This window comes from Aulonocara sp. 'chitande type north' Nkhata Bay, linkage group LG3, assembly GCF_057382095.1.
Source record: "Aulonocara sp. 'chitande type north' Nkhata Bay isolate Kocher_YH1m ecotype deep benthic linkage group LG3, A_spYH_male_GT1.1, whole genome shotgun sequence".
NCBI classification, from domain to species: domain Eukaryota; kingdom Metazoa; phylum Chordata; class Actinopteri; order Cichliformes; family Cichlidae; genus Aulonocara; species Aulonocara sp. 'chitande type north' Nkhata Bay.
The window spans coordinates 12,973,777-12,994,688 of NC_141346.1; the positions used below are offsets into that span (position 1 = coordinate 12,973,777).

Sequence of the window (20,912 nt, forward strand, 5' to 3'; positions counted from 1 at the left end):
CCCCAGGAGATCCCGAGAGGGGGGGAGGATGAGGTCTCCAATCGGACGGACTCAAGGTTAACGACCAACGCAATGAAAGGACTACGAGTAAGACATGTATCTGCGGCAAGCTGTGTAAGAACCAGCGTGGCCTAAAGGTCCATTAGGCTAGAATGAAATGTTTGGAGCGGGAGAGTGAGGTGCAACGCACAGGTCCTGAACCTGGTGAGACGCAGGAGGAGCCTGGCCAGGAGGCACCCCACAGAGCCCAGTCCCTCTATGCACTGGACTGTTCCAATCCAAGCAGTGTAGTTCCACAACAGCGGATTAAGTGGCCACAGCCAGCAGCCGGAGCGAGTGGCAGAAGTTTGATGAGGATGTCTCCAACATCATACAAGCTGTAGCAAAAAGAGATGCCGACAGCAGGCTTAAAACAATGACCACCATCATAGTCAGCTACGCCTCAGAAAGGTTCGTCTGATCGAGAAGTGTAACAACAAGACCCCTTACACCATGAACCGCAGGGCCATGAAGATTCATCAACTGCGCCAGGAGCTCAGGAGCCTTAAGAAGCAGTTCAAGAACGCTGATGCGGAGGAGAAGCAAGCTTTAGAGGAACTGCACAACATCTTGTGGAAGAAGCTGATTACCCTCCGTAGAGCAGAATGGCACAGGAGGCGAGGAAGAGAGAGAGCCAGCAAACGTGCAGCTTTTATTGCTGATCCCTTTCGCTTTTCCAAACAATTGCTTGGGGTTAAGTGAAGCGGGCAGTTGGAGTGCTCAGCAGAGGAGGTGAATAACTTCCTTCATGAGACCATGACCCATTGAGGGAACAAGACTTGGGACCAAACAAAGCTCTCATCAACCCTGCCCCACCATCTGTAGAGTTCAAGTTGACGGAGCCAAGTTTGAAGGAGGTGTGTGAGGTCATCAAAGCAGCCCGCTCAGCATCCTCCCCAGGTCCCAGTGGCGTACCCTACCCTGTCTATAAGCGCTGCCCAGAGCTGCTTCGCCACCTGTGGAAGATCTTAAAGGTGATATGGCGGAGAGGGAGAGTTGCTGATCAGTGGAGGTGCGCAGAGGGAGACTGGATTCCCAAAGAGGAGGATTTGAAAAACATAAACCAGTTTCGGAGCATTTCGCTGTTGAGCGTGGAGGGGAAGGTGTTTTTTAGCGTTGTCTCCCGGAGACTGACTGAGTTTCTCCTTAGAAACAATTACATTGATCCATCAGTTCAGAAGGGGGGGATCCCAGGAGTTCCTGGTTGCCTAGAGCACACTGGTGTAGTTAAACGTTAAAGAGAAGCCCATGAGAACAGAGGCGACCTAGCTGTATTGTGGCTGGACCTGACTAATGTGTATGGGTCGATCCCACACAAACTGGTTGAGCATGCTTTACACCTCCACCATGTCCCTAGCAAGATCAAGGATCTGATCCTGGACTATTATGCCAATTTCAGGCTTAGGGTCACTTCTAGGGCAGTTACTTCAGACTGGCACCAACTCGGGAAAGGTATAATAACAGGCTGTACCATCTCAGGTACGCTCTTTGCCCTGGCAATGAACATGGTGGTAAAGGCTGCGGAGGTGGAGTGCAGAGGGCCGTTAACAAGGTCAGGTGTTCGTCAGCCCCCTATCAGAGCCTATATGGATGACCTCACCATTACAACATCATCAGTTCCAGGGTGTAGGTGGATCTTGCAAGGTCTTGAGAGACTCATCTCATGGGCAAGGATGAGTTTTAAACCTTCCAAGTCAAGCTCCATGGTACTGAAGAAGGGCAAGGTGACGGACAAGTTCCGGTTCTCAATTTCAGGAACCATTATTCCATCCATAATGGAACAACCAGTTAAGAGCTTGGGGAAACTCTTTGACTCCAGCCTGAAAGACTCTACTGCCATTCAGAAGGCAAATGAGGAGCTGGGAGCGTGGCTCATTAAGGTAGATAAGTCCGGCCTGCCTGGAAGATTTAAAGCCTGGATCTACCAGCATTCCATCCTGCCCCGAATCCTGTGGCCCTTGCTTGTCTATACAGTTCCAATAACTACTGTGGAATCTCTTGAAAGGAAGATCAGTGGCTTTCTTCGTAAGTGGCTGGGACTTCCCCGCAGTCTCACAAGCACTGCCTTGTATGGGGCAAGCAACAGCGTGCAGTTACCCTTCAGTGGTCTCACAGATGAGTTCAAGGTGGCTTGCACACGAGAAGCCCTACAGTACAGAGATTCTAAAGACTGCAAGGTGGCATCAGCAGGTATTGAGGTAAGGACAGGAAGAAAGTGGAAGGCTGAGAAGGCAGTTGAGGTGGCGGAGTCACGCCTAAGGCAGAAAACACTGGTGGGGGTCTTAGCAACAGGGGTAGCAGGCTTGGGGTACTTCCCAAAGGCCCAGGTCAGCAGGGCACAGGGAAAGGAGAAACACCAGCTACTCCAGGAAGAGGTCCGAGCAGGTGTGGAGGAGGAGCGAGTAGGTAGAGCTGTAGGCCTTAAGCGGCAGGGAGCATGGACAAGGTGGGAGAGCACATTGCAGCGCAAGGTCACCTGGGCATAGATCATGCAGGCAGACTTCCACCGGATCCGATTCCTAGTGCAGGCAGTATACGACACTCTGCCAAGCCCAGCAAACCTCCATCTGTGGGGAAAGATTTATTAAAGCTGGAGAGAAACCCCAGGTGCACCCACATTTGACAACTGGCCTCCTCAACACAGCCTCTGATTGGCAGCTACAGGCTGACCTGGGTAAACAACTAAAGTTCCCTCAGAACATTGCAAAAACATCACTCCGGCCAGACATGATAATTATTTCTGTGGCCTCAAAACAGCTGATCATGCTGGAACTCACAGTGCCCTGGGAAGAGCGGATTAAGGAGGCCAATGAAAGGAAACGAGGAAAGTACCAAGAACTAGTGCAAGAGTGCAGGGGAAGGGGCTGGAAGACTTTCTATGAGCCCATAGAAGTGGGTTGTAGGGGGTTTGCAAGACGATCACTCTGCAAAGTCCTAGGCCGGCTGGGCATGGCTGGGGCAGCCAAGAAGAGGGCCATCCAGGCTGTGAGTGAAGCGGCAGAGAAAGCCACAAGGTGGCTGTGGATCAAGAGGGCTGATCCGTGGGTAGCTACTGGTACGCAAGTCGGGGCCTGATCAACCCCGGCTGGGTCGCCTGGGCGAGGGTGTATGATGTTGTGAGACCCGAAACACCTGATGACCCCAGGATACATCACTGAAGATGCATACCAGTGCATCCAGGAGATGTGTCTTTATAGTTTACTGTGCCACATGCATATCTTTGGAAATAATGAATTAGGTGGCAAAATTTGAGAATTAAAATCAGTTAATTAACTAAAAAGATAGAAAACAAGTAGAAAACCAAATTGAAAGGAAATATGTGTCAGTGTGTCTCCTCCTGTGATAAAGCTCCACATGTACCACTGAAAACAGTTAAATTTGTTTGAATCTGAAATCATGGCTCAAACTACTTGTTCTGAGACCATTTCTTCATTTTTCACATCAAACTGTTTAATAAGACAAACTTTACACAGAGTTCATCAATGTACTGATGATGCCATAGCCCTGACACTACATACTGCCCTGTCACACCTGGAGAAGAGAGACACGTATGTGAGAATGCTGTTTGTAGATTACAGCTCAGCATTCAATACCATCGTTCCCTCGAAGCTGGACAGGAAACTGCAGGATCTAGGACTGAGCAGCTCCCTCTGCAGCTGGATCCTTAGCTTCCTGTCTGACAGACGCCAAGTGGTCAGACTGGGCAGCATCACCTCAATGGGGGCGATTGTGGCTCAAGAGTTGGGAGTTCGCCTTGTAATCGGAAGGTTGCCGGTTCGAGCCCCGGCTTGGACAGTCTCGGTCGTTGTGTCCTTGGGCAAGACACTTCACCCGTAGCCTACTGGTGGTGGTCAGAGGGCCCGGTGGCGCCAGTGTCCGGCAGCCTCGCCTCTGTCAGTGCCCCCCAGGGTGGCTGTGGCTACAATGTGGCTTGCCATCACCAGTGTGTGAATGTGTGTGTGAATGGGTGGATGACTGGATATGTAAAGCGCTTTGGGGTCCTTAGGGACTAGTAAAGCGCTATATAAATACAGGCCATTTACCATCCCCCATCACACTGAACACTGGTGCTCCACAGGGGTGTGTACTGAGCCCTCTCCTATACTCACTCTACACCTACGACTGCACAGCCACTGACAACTCCAACATCATTGTGAAGTTTGCGTACGACACTACAGTGGTGGGTCTTATCATCAATGGTGATGAGACGGCCTACAGAGAGGAGGTCAGCGCCCTGACCCACTGGTGTCAAGACAACCATCTCACCCTCAACGTCGCAAAGACAAAGGAGTTGATAGTGGACTTCCGGAGGTGCAGAGAAGTACACACCCCCATCACCATCAACGGCGCTGCTGTGGAGAGAGTGAGCAGCTTCCGGTTCCTTGGTGTACATCTTGCTGAGGATCTTACATGGTCAGTACACATAAACAAAACAGTGAAGAAGGCGCAGCAGCGCCTCTTCTTTCTCAGGAGACTGAAAAGATTTGGCATGAACCCCCGCATCCTCAGGACCTTCTATCACTGTGCCATTGAGAGCATCCTCACTGGATGCATCACCACCTGGTATGGCAACAGCACCGCCTACAACTGCAAAGCTCTCCAGCGAGTAGTGCGGTGCTCTGAACGGATAATTGGAGGTGAGCTTCCCCCCCTCCAAGACATCTACAGGAAGCACTGCCTGAGGAAAGCGGGGAGGATCATCAAGGACTCCAGTCACCCCAGCCATAAACTGTTCAGACTACTTTCATCAGGAAGGAGGTTCTGCAGCATCCGGTCCCGTACCAGCAGACTGAGAGACAGCTTTTTCCATCAGGCCATCAGACTGCTGAACACTTCATAGACACCTCAGCTTCACTACTGGAACTTCAACATTATGCACTCCATACTGTACAGTAAATGCCACTGTTTTGCACATGTCTCAACTCTGTATATTTTTATATATTTATTTATTGTTTACTCTATTTAACTTGTAAAATATGTGTGTACACACACACACACACACACACACACACACACACGTAGAAAAATATTTAGTATACACATCCAGGAATGCATATACTATTATATACTGTACATATATTTATTAGTTTCAGATGTAGCCATTCTTGTATTTTTCTTGTTTACGTTATTGTATTTGCACAACTCTGTTGCTTGTGAAGCTCGCACACAAGAATTTCACTCACATGTACTGTACCAATGTACCTGCACATGTGATGTGACAATAAAAGTGATTTGATTTGATTTGAAATATAACTAACGCTTTAACATTATCAGGATTTCATAATACAAACTTCAAATCAACAGGGAAACAGCTGCAGAACATGTGGATCAAAATGAATTTATTAAAAAACAACATGTGGACTTCAAGGATATAGTAAATACACTAAAGTGAAAGGAGGAGCCAAAATTTGAAGGAATTTGAATTAAGTAAAAGTAGTCATCTGTGATCTTTAAAATGGTCCTGATGTGTGCTGCTGTTTTTAACTTTCAACATTTCTTTGCTGCCACTGTGAATACGAATGTGGTCTTTGCCTAATTGAATAAAGATTACACTGACTCACTGGTTCATCTTCTGGTACAAACTGGCATTATATGGAAATACAGCCCAAAACCAGTTTAGCTTGAGTTTCTTTTTTCTGGACATAAAGTCACAGCAGGTGTCGTTTCAAAGCTGGTGGACAGATTTAGTTCATTTTGGAAGTTTTAGAGCAATTGCTGTGAAAACATTTGCAGTTTTGGGAGAAAATGATTTAAGAGAAGATTTTACAACAGCAAAAGATTAAATATGAATGAAGGATTGAAATTTAACTTAGGTAACACATAAAATGAATACAACTACTAAACACTACTGTGTCCTAAGGAAACAAAGAATAAAATGTAACAGGGATAACATTTTAGAGAATTAAAATCCCTAAAAGTAAAAAAAATAAACTTGATATACATATCTATACATGCAGCTTCCTAAATGTAACATTCAGAATTATTCACTGCAGGTTCAGAAATCAGAGCTACCTCATCAGATCCAAGTGTGACATCAGCTGACACTCTTTACAGGAGATTCCATCTAAACTCTGTGGAGCCTGATCTCAAGGTTTTTAAGTCTGACCCTGAAACCAGAAGAGGATCTTTCTCTCTCTTCAGATTCATTGTGATCCAGTGATTTCAGTCCTGCATGATCAGGCTGATGTTTGCACAGAGCAGATAATGAAGTGAATGTTTTTGCACATTGGTAACAGTGAAACAGTTTATTTACAGTGTGGAATTGTTTGTGTTTGAAGTATGAACTGAGATTCCTGAAGCTCTTGTCACACTGGTCACAGCTGAAGTTCACTTCCATGTGTGTACGTTCATGTTTGTTACGATGACCTGATTGTGAGAAGCTTTTGTCACAGTGTCTGCACTTGTATGGTGTCCCTCCTGCAGTGGTGAAGGATGACCCACACTGGTCACAGATGTGCTTTTTGACTCCACTGTGGAAGAGTTCATGTATTTTTAATGTACTTGGTGTGTGGAAGCCTCTCCCACATTCTTTGCAGTAGTTCATTTTGTCTCCAGTGTGGCTACGTTGATGTGTTTTTTGGTCCCGTTGATGATTAGAAGTTTTTCTACATAGGTCACAGAGAAACTCTTTCCCACCACCACAGTGACGACAGGGTTGAGAAATGGATCAGTGTGCTTCGCTCCGCTTCTAAACAAAGACATTGTAAGTCAGGGAATTCCTTCAACATTTTTATCCTGAACGTTGCCTGAAATAAAAAGCATCTCTGCCAACGTCCAATTACATTTTACTGTTTACATTACAACACTCAGCTTACTGAGTGAAAATGAGTCTTCATTTTTCAAAACAGTTCATTCAGTATAACTCCATAAGTTTACTGATCAGACTTGTTCCAAGCAATCAGGTTACAATTACAAGATAAAACTAAATACATACCTCACAGTAACTGCACTTGTAGAGTTACTTCCTTGTGTGGATCTGTTGGTGTTTATTCAGCTGATGTGGAGATTTAAAAGTCTTCTCACACAGGTCACATTTATAAGGTCTCTCCTCAGAGTGGCTAAACATGTGTCGTTGTAACTGTGCATCTGTTGCAAACAGTTTCCCACACTGGTCACAGCAGGAAACATCAATTCCAGTGTGAATCCGTAGGTGAATATTTCGGTACTGTTTGTCGCTGAACCTTTTTCCACAAAAGTCGCAGCTGTACGCCTTAATTCCAGAGTGGGTAACTAGATGCCTCTGTAAGTCGCTATTTTGAGCAAAAGACTTTCCACATAATTTACAGCTGTAAGGTTTAACTCCACTGTGGATGAGTTGGTGTGTTTTTAAGTGTCCAGCCTGGGTAAAAGACTTTCCACACAAATCACAGCTGTAAGGTTTAACTCCACTGTGGATGACTTGGTGTCTTTTTAAACCTTCAGACAGGGTAAAAGACTTTCCACACAAGTCACAGCTGTAAGCTTTAACTCCACTGTGAATGATTTGGTGTCTGTTTAAACTTTCAGACAAGGTAAAAGACTTTCCACACAAGTCACAGCTGTAAGCTTTAACTCCACTGTGAATGATTTGGTGTCTTTTTAAACCTTCAGACAGGGTAAAAGACTTTCCACACAACTCACAGCTGTACGCTTTAACTCCACTGTGTATGAGTTGGTGAGATTTTAAGTCTCCAGCTTGGGTAAAAGACTTTCCACACAAGTCACAACTGTACGCTTTAACTCCACTGTGGATGAGTTGGTGAGTTTTTAAGTGTCCAGCCTGGGTAAAAGACTTTCCACACAACTCACAGCTGTACGCTTTAAATCCAATGTGGATGAGTTGGTGAGTTTTTAAGTGTACAGCCAGGGTAAAAGACTTTCCACACAAGTCACAGTTGTATGCTTTAAATCCAATGTGGATGAGTTGGTGTGTTTTTAAGTGTCCAGCCAGGGTAAAAGACTTTCCACACAAGTCACAGCTGTAAGGTTTAACTCCACTGTGGATGAGTTGGTGTTTTTTCAAGTCTCCAGCCCGGGTAAAAGACTTTCCACACAAGTCACAGCTGTAAGGTTTGACTCCACTATGGATGAGTTGGTGTTTTTTTAGACTTTGAGCCTGGGTAAAAGACTTTCCACACAACTCACAGCTGTAAGGCTTTACCCCACTGTGGATGAGTTGGTGTTTTTTTAGACTTTGAGCCTGGGTAAAAGACTTTCCACACAAGTCACAGTTGTATGCTTTAAATCCAATGTGGATGACTTGGTGTTTTTTTAAACCTTCAGCCTGGGTAAAAGACTTTCCACACAAGTCACAGTTGTACGCTTTAAATCCAATGTGGATGACTTGGTGTTTTTTTAAGTCTCCAGCCCGGGTAAAAGACTTTCCACACAAGTCACAGCTGTGAGGTTTAACGCCACTGTGGATGAGTTGGTGTCTTTTTAAGTATTGAGCCAACACAAAAGATTTTCCACACAACTCACAGCTGTAAGGTTTAACTCCACTGTGGATGAGTTGGTGTGTTTTAAGGTGTTCCGCCCGGGTAAAAGACGTTCCACACAAGTCACAGCTGTAAGGTTTAACTCCACTGTGGATGAGTTGGTGTTTTTTCAAGTCTCCAGCCCGGGTAGAAGACTTTCCACACAAGTCACAGCTGTAAGGTTTAATTCCACTGTGGATGAGTTGGTGAGCTTTTAGACTTTGAGCCAGGGTAAAAGACTTTCCACACAACTCACAGCTGTAAGGTTTAACTCCACTGTGGATGAGTTGGTGTGTTTTTAAGTTTCCAGCCTGGGTAAAAGATTTTCCACACAAGTAACAGCTGTAAGGTTTAACTCCACTGTGGATGAGTTGGTGTGTTTTCAAGTCTCCAGCCTGGACAAAATACTTCCCACACTCATCACAGCTGTAGGTTTCCTCTCCCTTTCTTCTGTAAGGTTTGTCGGCCTCCTGAGAGCGCTGACTTCTTGCTCCATGTTGGTCCTGCAGTGACAGAGATACAAACACAGGCAGTGAGTGAAATTCAGTCGTGCAACAAACTGAAACTCCCTCCATTGGTGGAATCAAACATGTCAAAAAACACATTGTAGGTGTGTTACCACCACCTTCTGGTGATAGTATCACATTACAATGATCTGCTACAATGAGAGTTGTACAAAATGACATTATTGAAGAAATATTGATCATCAGTGAAACTCTTTTACTTCAGAAAAAAATCAGAGTTCAACTGATGATATTGTTGTTTCAGTGTGTGTAGGAAATATGATCTTTGTATTTTCTTGTAACTTCTGTGGTTTTTGGTTGTGAATGTAGATTCTGTATATATGGAGGAGCCCAGGATGGAAAAGATAAAGCTGCTGTTAACAGGTTTTTAAAAACCAACAAGCTGTACACACAGTTTCAATAACAGAGTAACTGTGATGTTTTTCTCACCTTTTGTGTTGAAGACATTCTTTCCTCTGTAGTGGCTGAGCTGAGTCCAAATGGCTGAAATTTATCCTCTGCTGCACCACCAGACTCTTCTCCTCCTGTTACTCAGCTGGGACACAAAAAGTATATATTTGTATTTTATCCCTGACAAAAAGAAGCAGAGCAAATAAACATGACTAAACTCCTCAGTGACAACAATACCTATGAAGCTTCAAGGTGAAACCCCAGAAGCAACTACAAAAAGAAAGTCATCAGTTGCCTACAAGAACTTGAAAGGAAACATCACTGACCCCCCTGCATATCGCCGCTTTTACCCAGGGGATGCTACACCCTGTATATTTGGACTTCCATAGATCCACAAAGACGGAGTCCTGATCAGTCTCAATGGTAGCAGTATAAACTCAGCCACCTACAACATCTCCAAGCACCTCATTACCATCCTAGCTCCCCTAGGATGGTAATGAGGTTTTTAAAAAAACATTTCAAAACTCACTTTGTTAATGTGGAATTCTAAAATTATTTTACAAATGGAGAATTTATTCTACAATTCATCATCTAAGAATTCTGTATTTCGATGTGTGTGTGGCTCTTGCGGTCCTCCATATGGTGGTACAAATAGAGGACATAGAGGAAGTGGCACACATCATGAGTTGGTACATGTTGAAGGCGTTAACAACACACAGTGTGGTTGGCTAGGTTAACTCACAAGCAGAATTTAGCTGTGCCTGACTACAATAGAGACTTTCTTCTTTAGATGTTTCTGAAACAAGGTGTAGTAAAAAGAGATTTGTTTCAGAAAAAGGGGAAAGTAATTAAAATGACATACATAAGCACAGAATGTTTTAATCCTACTAACACATACACACACGCAATGAAGCTCATGAATACCAGATGGTATTTTAAGCCTGTGTTTCTGATTTTATTATGTTGTTCGGTTCACTTAGTAAGATGAGAAGCGATATATGAACTAGTGGACTAATATTATATTAGGAAAGATGATTGAATGATAGCAGGGGTGAACAGAATGCAGCAGAGGGTTTAAATGAGTGAGACTAACAGATTCTTAGTTTCTTGTTCCTAATGATCAGATAAACGATGAGTTTCATATCCAGTTAAGGAACGAAGAAATAAAAGAGGTCAAAGATTTTAAGTTTTTAGGAATAATTTTTGATCTACTTCTTAAATTTGACAAGCATGTAAGGGAGATTGCTAAAACGTTCAAGGCTAATCTGAATTGTTTTAAGTTAATTTAATTTTAAGTTAATTCGGCACTATATACCTGCTTCAGCAGCTCAGTTATTTATGCATTTGTCACGTTCCTGGGTCTTTTGAACCAGTGTTTTGAATTCTAGTTCATTTTTGATGTTTATGGCTTATGTTTAAGTTCTTTAGGTCAGCGAAGTTCATTTGGTTATTAGATTCCTCTTTTATTTTCTTCCCCTGTATTTAAGTTTCCCTCACCCTTTGTGTTTCATGCTGCGTGTCTTATGTTATCAAGTTTGTAATGTCATGTCTGCGTCTCATGTTTCCTGTTTTATTTTGAAGGTCTGTATCCTATGTCAGAGTAGTCAGCTTTGCTTCCTTTGTCTCGTTATGTCAGACTAGTGTCAGCTGTTTCCCCATGTGTTTCCACTTCCCCCAATCACCCATGTGTGTATTTAGTCTGTGTTTCTGGTTGTTTTTTGTCAGGTTGTCTGTTGTTCTCTCCATGCTTTTAGATTTCATGTTGTTTGTTTAGTTCTTTCAGTTTAGGTTAATGTTAGTTTTACTTCAGTTTGCCTTTGTTGTATTTTTTTTTTCATTTTTAACAGCCTCATTAAACGGCTCACTTTTTGCTAATTCAAGTTTTGTTCCACGTTCCATTTTTGTCAGCATTTTGGGTCCTCTATGTCACTCCATACAGTCTGCCTCTGCCAGACTGTGACAGAGCCATCTGACCATGTGGGACCCAGCAGACATTCATTTCACAAACTTTTTTTAGTTTAGTGTCCACGTCGCACAGCTCCATGGATTTTGGATTATCTTCTCTGCAGAAGGTGGAGAAGGAATCTATTCAGGTCCAGCTATGTTGGATTATTGCTGCCAATCCGTTTTTTGTGGAGCGTTTATCGGAGCATCACAAAAACTGTTTTGGCTACAACTGGAGGAGTTTCCCATTCACTGCCAAGGCAGCAGCCGCCCAGAATGCAGACTGAACCACTCCATCCCCTGTGTGACGCAGCTCTCCCTACACCAGCTACAGGAGTTAAAGTTGGCATGTTGAGTCTCCCGCCTGTCTCCATGTCCATGTCGATGCAGCAGTAGGGATGGGTATCATTTAGGTTTTATCCGATACCCGTACCAAACCGGTACTTTTGAAACGGTGCCGGTGCTTAAACAGTGCTCGAACCAGTGCTTAAAGAATGGAGAACACACACTTTGTCCAAAAACCTCATGTTTAGCTGGGGGTTTTTTTGAATTTTTTTTTCTTCTTAAAAAGATAACAATGTTAGCCTTTTCTGCAGGTATAGGGCATTGTGATGGCCGGGACCCCACCAAGCCACCCGAGGGTCCATGTACACGCCCACATCACCACCGGCCGTCAGCTAAGCTGTCCAGCCGTGCCTGCTTCGCCGCTGCCACCTTCCACGTGGTCGGCCCCCTGATCTCCTCCGTCGCCACCGTTGGACTTGTGGCCGACCCCGTGAACCTTTGAACTGCTATGCTGTCGACCTCCGGGTCGGCCCCCCTGAACGGCTTTGCCATGAACCTCTGTTCTACCGAGATCGGGGTCAAGTTTTATTTCACGTTCCATTTTGGCTCCTCTACATCACTCCATACAGTCTGCCTCTGCCAGACTGTGACAGCATTCCATGATATTCTCATTTTTCATATTGTATGACAGTTTGGACCCAAGCAGCACCATCTACAATTCAGCCTGTGGTATCCTTATATAACAAATCTTTAAAATAAAAAAATAAAAAATCTGTTTGTGCAGCCCTAAATAATGCTATCAACTAAATGTTAGAAAATCGCGATTTCAATTCATACTTTTATGTGATCTCATTTCCAAATGACAATGTTTTTTAAAAAAACAAAAAAACCCACAATTGCACCGCATTTTGATCTGGGACATAATCTACATGAAAATAAGCGCTCACTCTTCATGCTCAACAAATGACAAGGGCAGAGCCTCATACCATGTGATACAGAAGCCAGCGGGCAGGGGGGAAAAAACAACAGAGCACGTAGAGCTGGGCGATATGAGATTTTTTCATATGACGATATGTTTTTTCTTTTTTCATTTCAGACGATAATGATATATATCACGATATAAGCCAAATAACTATATTTGTAAGTAAAATGTGAAATAATCAGCAGCTTGTTTTGATTTAAATATTTATTTCCCATAATAAGTTCAACAGGGTAGATGTACTTAAGAAACATGAGACTTTTTCAGCTAAACAAAGGCAAATATTGCAAACTACACAAAAGGCAGCCGCTAAAGCGTTTAAGTTTCAAAATAGAACAAACAAAACAGACTACTAAATTGTCAATTCCACTTAGAAATTATTAATTCTAAAAATAAATCTTAGTTTGTTTTACAGAAGAACAGACAAAATTGACTAACTTTTGTCAATATCAAATAAACTGAGAATTAAAAGGAAATTCTCAATCTCTCCTTGTTGTATAGCTTAGCTTTTCAAACAGTTTTAACAATGTTTGACGAATGACGAATTAGCGCTTTCAGTCAGAGATTGAGCATGGACCGGTTTATTGTATTTCCAGACTTGCTTTCGGCGCAATTTACAGTGCGCGCTACTCTGTTTGACTTGAAATAGCTGAAATACCTTCATACTCCGGAACTTCTATGGCTCTTCCGTTCGACAATCTCTCCGGCATTGGAACCATCATTGGTTTTATTCTCCGATAACCTTCGATCATGCTCTCGGTTGATTTTTCTCTAGTTGGCACACTCATTTCCTCCATTACCCGGGCAACACGGCGGCTGGCTGCTTCCCAAAACAAATACACATATGTGGCTTGGCACTTGTGCTGTACGTAACAAGTCACGTGACGTGACGCTGCGGCTGTGATTGGTTCAGCTCTGCACTACTTAATTTGGATTGGCTGTTCTTTTTTTTTTTAAAGAGGACTAGAGCGGTGAGGCCTATTGCAATAGTTAAATTTTTCTATCGAGAAAAAGTTATTTCACAATACATATTGTTATCATTCTATCGCCCCGCTCTAAGAGCACGTGAGAGAAACTGCCTGAGGGGAGAAAACATAATGAGTGCAGAGGAAAAGCTCGCTGAAGGCGGTGAGAATGACAACCCCACTGTAACATGAACCTTTTCCAAGAAAAGGTTCTCATTCCTCCGTGTGGAAGTTTCTTGGTTTCAAAGAAGACGATGAGAGTCAAAAAGACATAATTTGCAAGCTGTGTTTTGCCATAGTAGCAGGACCGCAAGCTAACACTACGAATTTGTATAACCACCTTAAACGTCACCATAAAGTGCAATATGACGAAGCTATAAAGGCCAAGAAAGTGACAGGAGAAAATCCGTCCCTGTCAACCACTTGCTCCCCTCAGGCAGGAGGCTCCAGTCCATTCGCACCAGAACCTCTCGCCATAAGAACAGTTTCTTTCCCTCTGCTGTTGGACTCATGAACAATAACCACATGACATCCCACCACTAACACATGACCCTACACTGTGTTCACTGCATCATTCCATGTTTGGCACTGATCACCACCTGCACTCATGTATATATCATGTATATATCTATCTATCTACTTAGCACTTTTAATTTTTATATTTATGTTTATTTAAGCATTATATGACAGTATTTTTGCACTAAGTACCGCAGCAATTTCCTAATGTTGTAAACCTGCTCAACATTTGGCAATAAGACCCTTTCTGACACAAACACACACATGCAATGAAGATCAGCTTGTTATCTGTCGTCAGTGTTAAAATAGTGTAAATTGTATCCACTGCTGGCAATTAACTCTCCAGGTTGCAGGACAATAGGTGAAACTTTTGGTGAAAGGGGGAAAAAAAGAAAAAGAGGAGAGATTCTGGTTTGACCAACCAGTGATCAGACAATACATTTAGTTGTTAATATAGTAAATTGTCAGATGCTTTCTGCTTGATTGGTGCAGGACAAATAATTTACTGTATGGACCAAATTCTCTTTTGTGATAATATATTGAACATGCATTTCTGTTGTCCTGTCAACTTAGTGGGTTATGAGCTGATATGCAAATTACTTGATTGTTACTAGATCAGGGAAAGATGACTGGATTATAAAACAAGTGAATAAGATGTAACAGAGGGTTGAAATGAGTTTCTTGTTCCTGATGTATGGGTGAAGCTTGCACGACAACATGTCACATGTTTTGTGTTGGGGGAAAAAAAGAGAAGAAAAGTTAAATACAATGATTGGGTCTGTGAAAATGAAAAAGGAGTGAAAAAGCACAGACCTGGGGAAGGAATTCACATTCTAGTGATGAAATACTGCCATGAAGTGTTTAGGAAGTGTTTAATGGCGAAAATTAGTGTCGTGTGAACTGTGCAGCTGCTAATAAAAAGGGGGAAAAATTTATCTGTGTATCTTGCAGGTGGAACTAGGTCAGTTGGCCCCAGACTTTCCAGAATCGTGTGATATTCTTGAGCACTTGTGGGCAACCAGTAAATATGATGTGGGGAACATGAACAAAGGTAGTGACTCTTAAGTCTGATTTCAGACCATGTAAGCATCAGTCATCAACTAAAGCCAGAAGCAGCGACTGCAACACTGCATGGCAGATTCTAATCCCTACAGCATGTTGTTTCACCAGGAAGCAAAACTTTTCCTGTGATTTCTGGCGGATTTGGGGGTTTTGTCATAGTACCAGACTGATTCTGCCAGTTAGGTTTGGGTTGTTTTCTTTGTGTAAGAGAAAGACAGTTTTTTTAAATATATATTTAGACATGTCCTGAACAAGGCCTAATATGGTTTTGTTTTGTTTTTTTGTAACAGTGCACTTACTTCCTTCACAGAAAAGGAGGGTTGACCACATGATTTACAGCAGCACCTCTGGAGTCTGATGATCCAGACCTGACCGCCAGGACGCTCCACTGCTATTGGTTTTTTTTCTCTGAGGGTCTTTGTAGAGGATTCGGCACAGACAGACATGAGTGAAGGTGAAGCAGGATGTGCAGTGAACACAGAACATCTTAGTGTTGGGCTCATTATCATATCACTGTTGAGCTCATAGTGTGAAAACAAGTGAGTGACAGTTTTGATTGAACAGATGGAATGATCCATAATTTGGGCAAATTATGGCAACAGGAGTGTTTTTAATGATTTGGGGAAATAACTGCACATGGCACACTTGTGTCTGTGGTGTGGGATGCCTCATTACTCCTATGACCCAAAAGTTGTTTGCAAGTGTGAAGTTTGTATTTACTCACTGATGTTTGTTTCTAGGTAATTTTGGTGTGGATGCGAGCTCCAGGCAGACCCACTTAACAAGACATTAATACTGATTTTATTCTCTAACACAGGGTTTACAGGGCTGGAGCGAAATTACTCCGGAGGAGAAGCCCTGATATTGCCTGAGGAATGATCTAACTAACCCTTTTCTAACTAACCCTAGTTCTGATGAGTTGACTCATGGGAGAGACCATGTGTCAAAAGGAGGGATTCCAGGTTTATCCAGGTTTAACATTAAACAATGCTTTCTATGTTTTCCATGAGTTTTTTCATGATGATTTTTTTCCATGGCTTTTTTTTAAACTATGATTTGTGGGATTAACCGTTCATGTACAGGTATTAAACCTCTACCCTATGCATTTACATGACTCTCCGAACATCAAACTCTTTTAGATTCCTGAGCCTGAGTAAAAGTGACTGGAGTAATTATAGCATGTGCATTTCACAGTTAATTGACTAATAATTACTTCTGTACATTTTGCATGGTAGTGAGACTGTTTTCCTAGCATGTAAGTTCCTGATGCATAAGTGCATTAGATCCTCATTGTCCGAGGAAACAATAATAGTTGTGAGTTCTTTTGACATGTGTACTGAATTCTGACACATTGTTTGACACCCTAAACGTAAGATTTGGGGTTCGTCACATTTCATTGAGGGATTTTTGATAGGCCTCAAACATGCCTGAAACACCTAAAGAATGAGGTAGTTCTTCCAGTGTTAAATGTGATTGTTTTGGTTTCCCCAATCACTGATGTGGACACAGTAAAGATAATTGTAAATTCCTTTGAGAGGGTTTACACTGTTTAAAAGGGTCTATTGCCCAACAATAGTAAAGAGTACAGTACACTGCATCGATAGAGAGGAAAGATCTATCAGTCTGTTGTAAAATTTAGCTCAGAAGTGTTTGATATATGGTGGCTGTACATGGCCACTTCTGGGTTTTACCCAATGACTGTATAAAAGATGGACGATGTGACAGCACCCCAAAAATGAAGCCAAAACGTCTCTATTGCCCCCTGGTGTCTGGCTGCAGTATAGATCATAAACCCCACTTGCTCCATGTTAGCGGGTGGGGTGGGGGTCCGATGGGGGAAGTGTTAAATAAATTTATTCTCCTCAGATAATTCTTTTCCAAAGATTCTTTCTTTAGTTTTCAATAGTTCTCATCACGCTGATTTCTGTCCAAGGGGTCGCCATTCCCATAAGTTTGATTCTAATTTCTACCGCGGCGATGTTAAATTGGGGGAAACATTATCATAACAGCTTTGACTGGCAGCTGAAACTTGTGTATCTCTGTTTGGGAGATAGAGCATAGGCTCTGAGAGGAGGGCCAGCGTTTACGCTACGAAAACATGACCGAGTGTTTTAACCTGACATCCTGAGGTGTTCTTCAATAAACTGGACTACCCGACAGAAGGACCCGAGGCCCCGCTGCACTTTTTCAGTAAGTTACATGTGTTTGTCAGCTAATGCGTAACTACCGTCCTTAGCTAGGTCCTGAGACCTAGCTAGCTAAGATGAGCACGCGGCTGTCAGGATTCGTTTAGCTGCGCAGGTGAATGAATTTACACCGACTAAAGAAATCAAGAGAAACGCTCTGGGCTACTCAGTCACTAATTACTGTTACTGTACTTTTATTACAAGTATTATACTGTAAAAGCAACAGGCTGCACCCTGCTTCAGCTCCTGTGGAGAGCTGATTATTAAATATCTTAAAATTACAGCATGTTTTTAGTCTCTTGCCACATCTGTAAAGACAGTAACATTTTTTTTTTTAAAGCTTGTACTTCAGTAACTCCTCATTAATCAGGAACTATGGATTAATGTACTGTAGTGTACTGTAATACTGAAAGAAAATGTAAGAGAAGAACTTCAGATCCTGAGTGTGTGAGGACAGAAGAATCAGCTTTATGATGAAAACAGTACAAAGGTTAAAGTACCACATGTGCTGTCGGTGAAAGCTGCAGCTGTTTTATTGATAAAGTTAAAGACAAAAAAACAAAAGGATTAATCACCCCTGTTGCTGTGTCACTGTATATCAGCATTAAAAGGACATGTTTGGTGTTTCAGAGAGCTGCAGATCTCAGACCTGCACAGCTTCTGTTTTAAACACTTGATGTACTCAGCTGCATGAAGAGCACGTTTGAGTTTCTCTGACACAATTAAATAAAACCCAATGAAGGTCAAAGGTCGTCACTTGTATGTTGAACTACAAACTTGTGTAACACCCGTCCCACGTTCTATTGAGAGGGGCCCTGGGTTCCTGTTGTTACTTTCCTATTGATACTCCCTTTTTAATGCTTATGGTATTAAATATGCAATAAAACTACACTATATGGAAACAAATCACACACAAGCAGGTCAATTATAAAGTTAACTCCACTTTAGTGAATGCTTAATTAACAACACAAAAGAAAATAAGCAAAATCAATAAAGTTTGTTAAACAATGGTAAGGTATCTACCTCAACAGAAACAAAATAATCAAATCATATTGTGGGCCCACACGCACTCTCACCAAACACACACACCTCAAGTGCTACAGTCTTTCTGCTAGCAAACCCCTCGTTGCAGGCCTGAGTCGTGGCTCGGGTGCGTTGGGACCTAAAACAATATGGTCGCTTCACTTGTTGCCAAGCAGTAAAAATAAAAAGCACGTGCAACAACAGTACTCACACCTCCAGGCAGTTCAAGAGGATAGCAGTGAAACTGGGTCACGGCTACCAGCAGGCCGCGGCAGCAGCACTCACAGTCGTCCTTTCCACGTGCTCCCACTTGAACACATAACTTCAGCACACCAGCAGAAGGGACCTCTCTGACACGCCAGCAAGATGTCCGTCTCCTCCTACTCACAGTAGGGTACAACAGTTCTCGACTCCAGTTAACTATCCGTCAACCCGAAAATACGTCTGTCGCCCTTCTATGAACTCTGCGTTCACTCGACACTGTTCAGCTCTCGTCTCTCTCACTTCCTGCAGAGTGCACACGGCTCCCCACTTACTCCAACCCCTCTACCTGAGACTACTTCAGGTCTCACTGGAGCTGTAGTACATATCAATACCATATCAAAAATAATGACATAAACCTCAAAATACAAATAAAAAGGTTGTGCATTTAACTGACACACATCACATACTTTGCAGGCATTTGTATACATTCTTGAACACATTAAACATTTGCAATTAACTATCAATATTAATGAACAAATTTAAATAATGAACTACTTATATAGCCAGGGCTACACTTGTGATCTGGAATTCTTTCACAGTTTTTTGCAGATGGTGTGCTATTTACTATAAAGTGATTCAGAGTTATTCATACCAGAGTAACCAGAGAGGATCATATATTTTAAAATACTTAAATATATAACTTTCCACAGGACTAAATATAATATCTTTATGTAAAAGTCCGGAGCCTCTGGGGAGTATCAGAGTATTTATAACATTACACAAACCAAAGGTCTCCATCACAGTGTTCATGAAATGCTGGGTTTATCTCCTGCAGTGGGCCTACGGAGGAGTGCAGAAAATTTCCCTGTGAGGGAGCTGCTGGTGAAGATCATGAGTCCTGCTTGATCAATGTGATGAGCTTCAGTCTCTCTGGTGTTTCTTAACCCTTTAAGACCTACCATAGAACATAGTCCACCAGAGTTTATATTATATTTTTACATGCTGTGGAGCCATTTTTGGGAGCATTTCAAGTTGCTATACATCAATACAACCATTATAGCCCAGATTTTAATAATATGTATGCATTAAGTGTGTAGTAATTACATAAATTGCAAAAAGTGCAATAAACTAGTAATAAACTTTATTAAGAGTTTTAAATAATGTACAGAAATTGAGAGGAAAGCAGAGAGACTCAAAAAAGGCACCGGTAATGATTAGTGATGTTCAGCTCATTGTCAGAGTAGCTGATATTAGATGTTATTAATTGTAGAGCTCTGTTGTGGTTGTTCTGTGTAATATAAAACTGCTTAATGTTACTCTAATCAGATGTGGTGACGTAATTATATAAATTACACATGTGCACTTTTAAGGCAGTATTGATTATTTTCAGTTGCTTAGTTTTGCATAGAAAGGGTGACACTGAGTAACTAATAGTTAATCACATGTTAGAATTGTATATACAGTTGCTTGTAGATGCCTATAGCACCTGCTGCTTATTGCATTTGTGTATACCATAATACGTAATAAACATTAAGACTACATAGTGTTAAAAAAAGAAGAAGAAGAAGAAGAAGAAGAAGAAGAAGAAGAAGAAGTACGGCGCTTTCACGGATTCTTTTTGATGGTAGCGATCAGGCGGAGACTTTTACTTCAAAAAACAGTCTTTATTTTCGCGCGAAGAAAATAAAATACAGATGCATCTGGAGATCATCCTATGAAGTCCTATTGTAAAGGCTGATTTCCCTCCCCCAGGCTTGTACCTGTGGCTTCCTGTCCTGGGTTGGCTGTTCTCCTGCCCTGCAGCCCATCCTTTTGTTCATATTCCAAGACTATTTTTCTATATGCATTCTTACCCCCTAGCAACCGCCATTTCATAATGTCGCAAGCAATCAAACTCTACAGTCTGTCTAACTCCAGTGTATCCCAAGCAATCTATTATTCTCAACAGAGCTAAACTCAACATAAACGGAACCCACATTAAAGTTAGCTCGGTGCTTACCTTTAGATGAGCCCACAAAAAGCCGAGAGAAACTCCGTGATGAAGCTGGAAGTCTTAAGAAACACAGAGACGGAGCAGAGACCCACGTGGTTCACGCTGATCTCAGCTACAATCCAGGAGACAAGGGTGTGCAGATCGATGCAGATATCGATCCAAACGTTGGTAGTGGTATACGTTCCTGTAAGTTTAGTATTTTACATCCCGTTTCATGAAAAAGCAGCTCTCTCTGCTCGACTCTCCTCTCCTGCACAGACACTTTGCTTCGCCTCCTTTTCCGGCTCTGCTGTGATTTGTTGCTGCGTGGTCACGTGACTCAGCTGCACAACGTAGCCACGTGGGG

The 20,912-nt window shown here is 42.5% G+C and overlaps 2 protein-coding genes across 4 annotated transcripts in view; both read right to left on the reverse strand.

The window, feature by feature from the left end:
* The window catches only part of LOC147334018 (CXADR-like membrane protein), a 262,370-nt gene that overhangs the window by 219,955 nt on the left and 21,503 nt on the right, over window positions 1–20,912 (reverse strand). The window lies entirely within an intron of this gene.
* On the reverse strand, window positions 5,368–20,808 carry LOC147334028 (uncharacterized). Of its 3 annotated transcripts, XM_086286479.1 has the most exons (4): window positions 20,573–20,808; window positions 9,449–9,554; window positions 6,974–8,998; window positions 5,368–6,727 (listed from the first exon to the last, which is right to left on the reverse strand). In XM_086286479.1, the coding sequence occupies exons 2-3, from the start codon at window positions 9,464–9,466 to the stop codon at window positions 6,998–7,000; spliced, it is 2,019 nt and encodes a 672-aa protein (XP_086142605.1). In that variant the 5' UTR covers window positions 9,467–9,554; window positions 20,573–20,808; the 3' UTR covers window positions 5,368–6,727; window positions 6,974–6,997. The 3 variants fall into 3 exon arrangements, with proteins under 3 accessions (XP_086142605.1, XP_086142604.1, XP_086142603.1); XM_086286478.1 differs by lacking the exons at window positions 9,449–9,554; window positions 20,573–20,808 and having other exon boundaries at window positions 5,368–6,724; window positions 6,974–9,100; XM_086286477.1 differs by lacking the exons at window positions 9,449–9,554; window positions 20,573–20,808 and having other exon boundaries at window positions 6,974–9,100.

Bases quoted from the DNA above. Each gene is read 5' to 3' on its own strand.
- LOC147334028 (XM_086286478.1), bottom strand. From the start codon at position 9,100: ATGTGTTTTTTGACATGTTTGATTCCACCAATGGAGGGAGTTTCAGTT.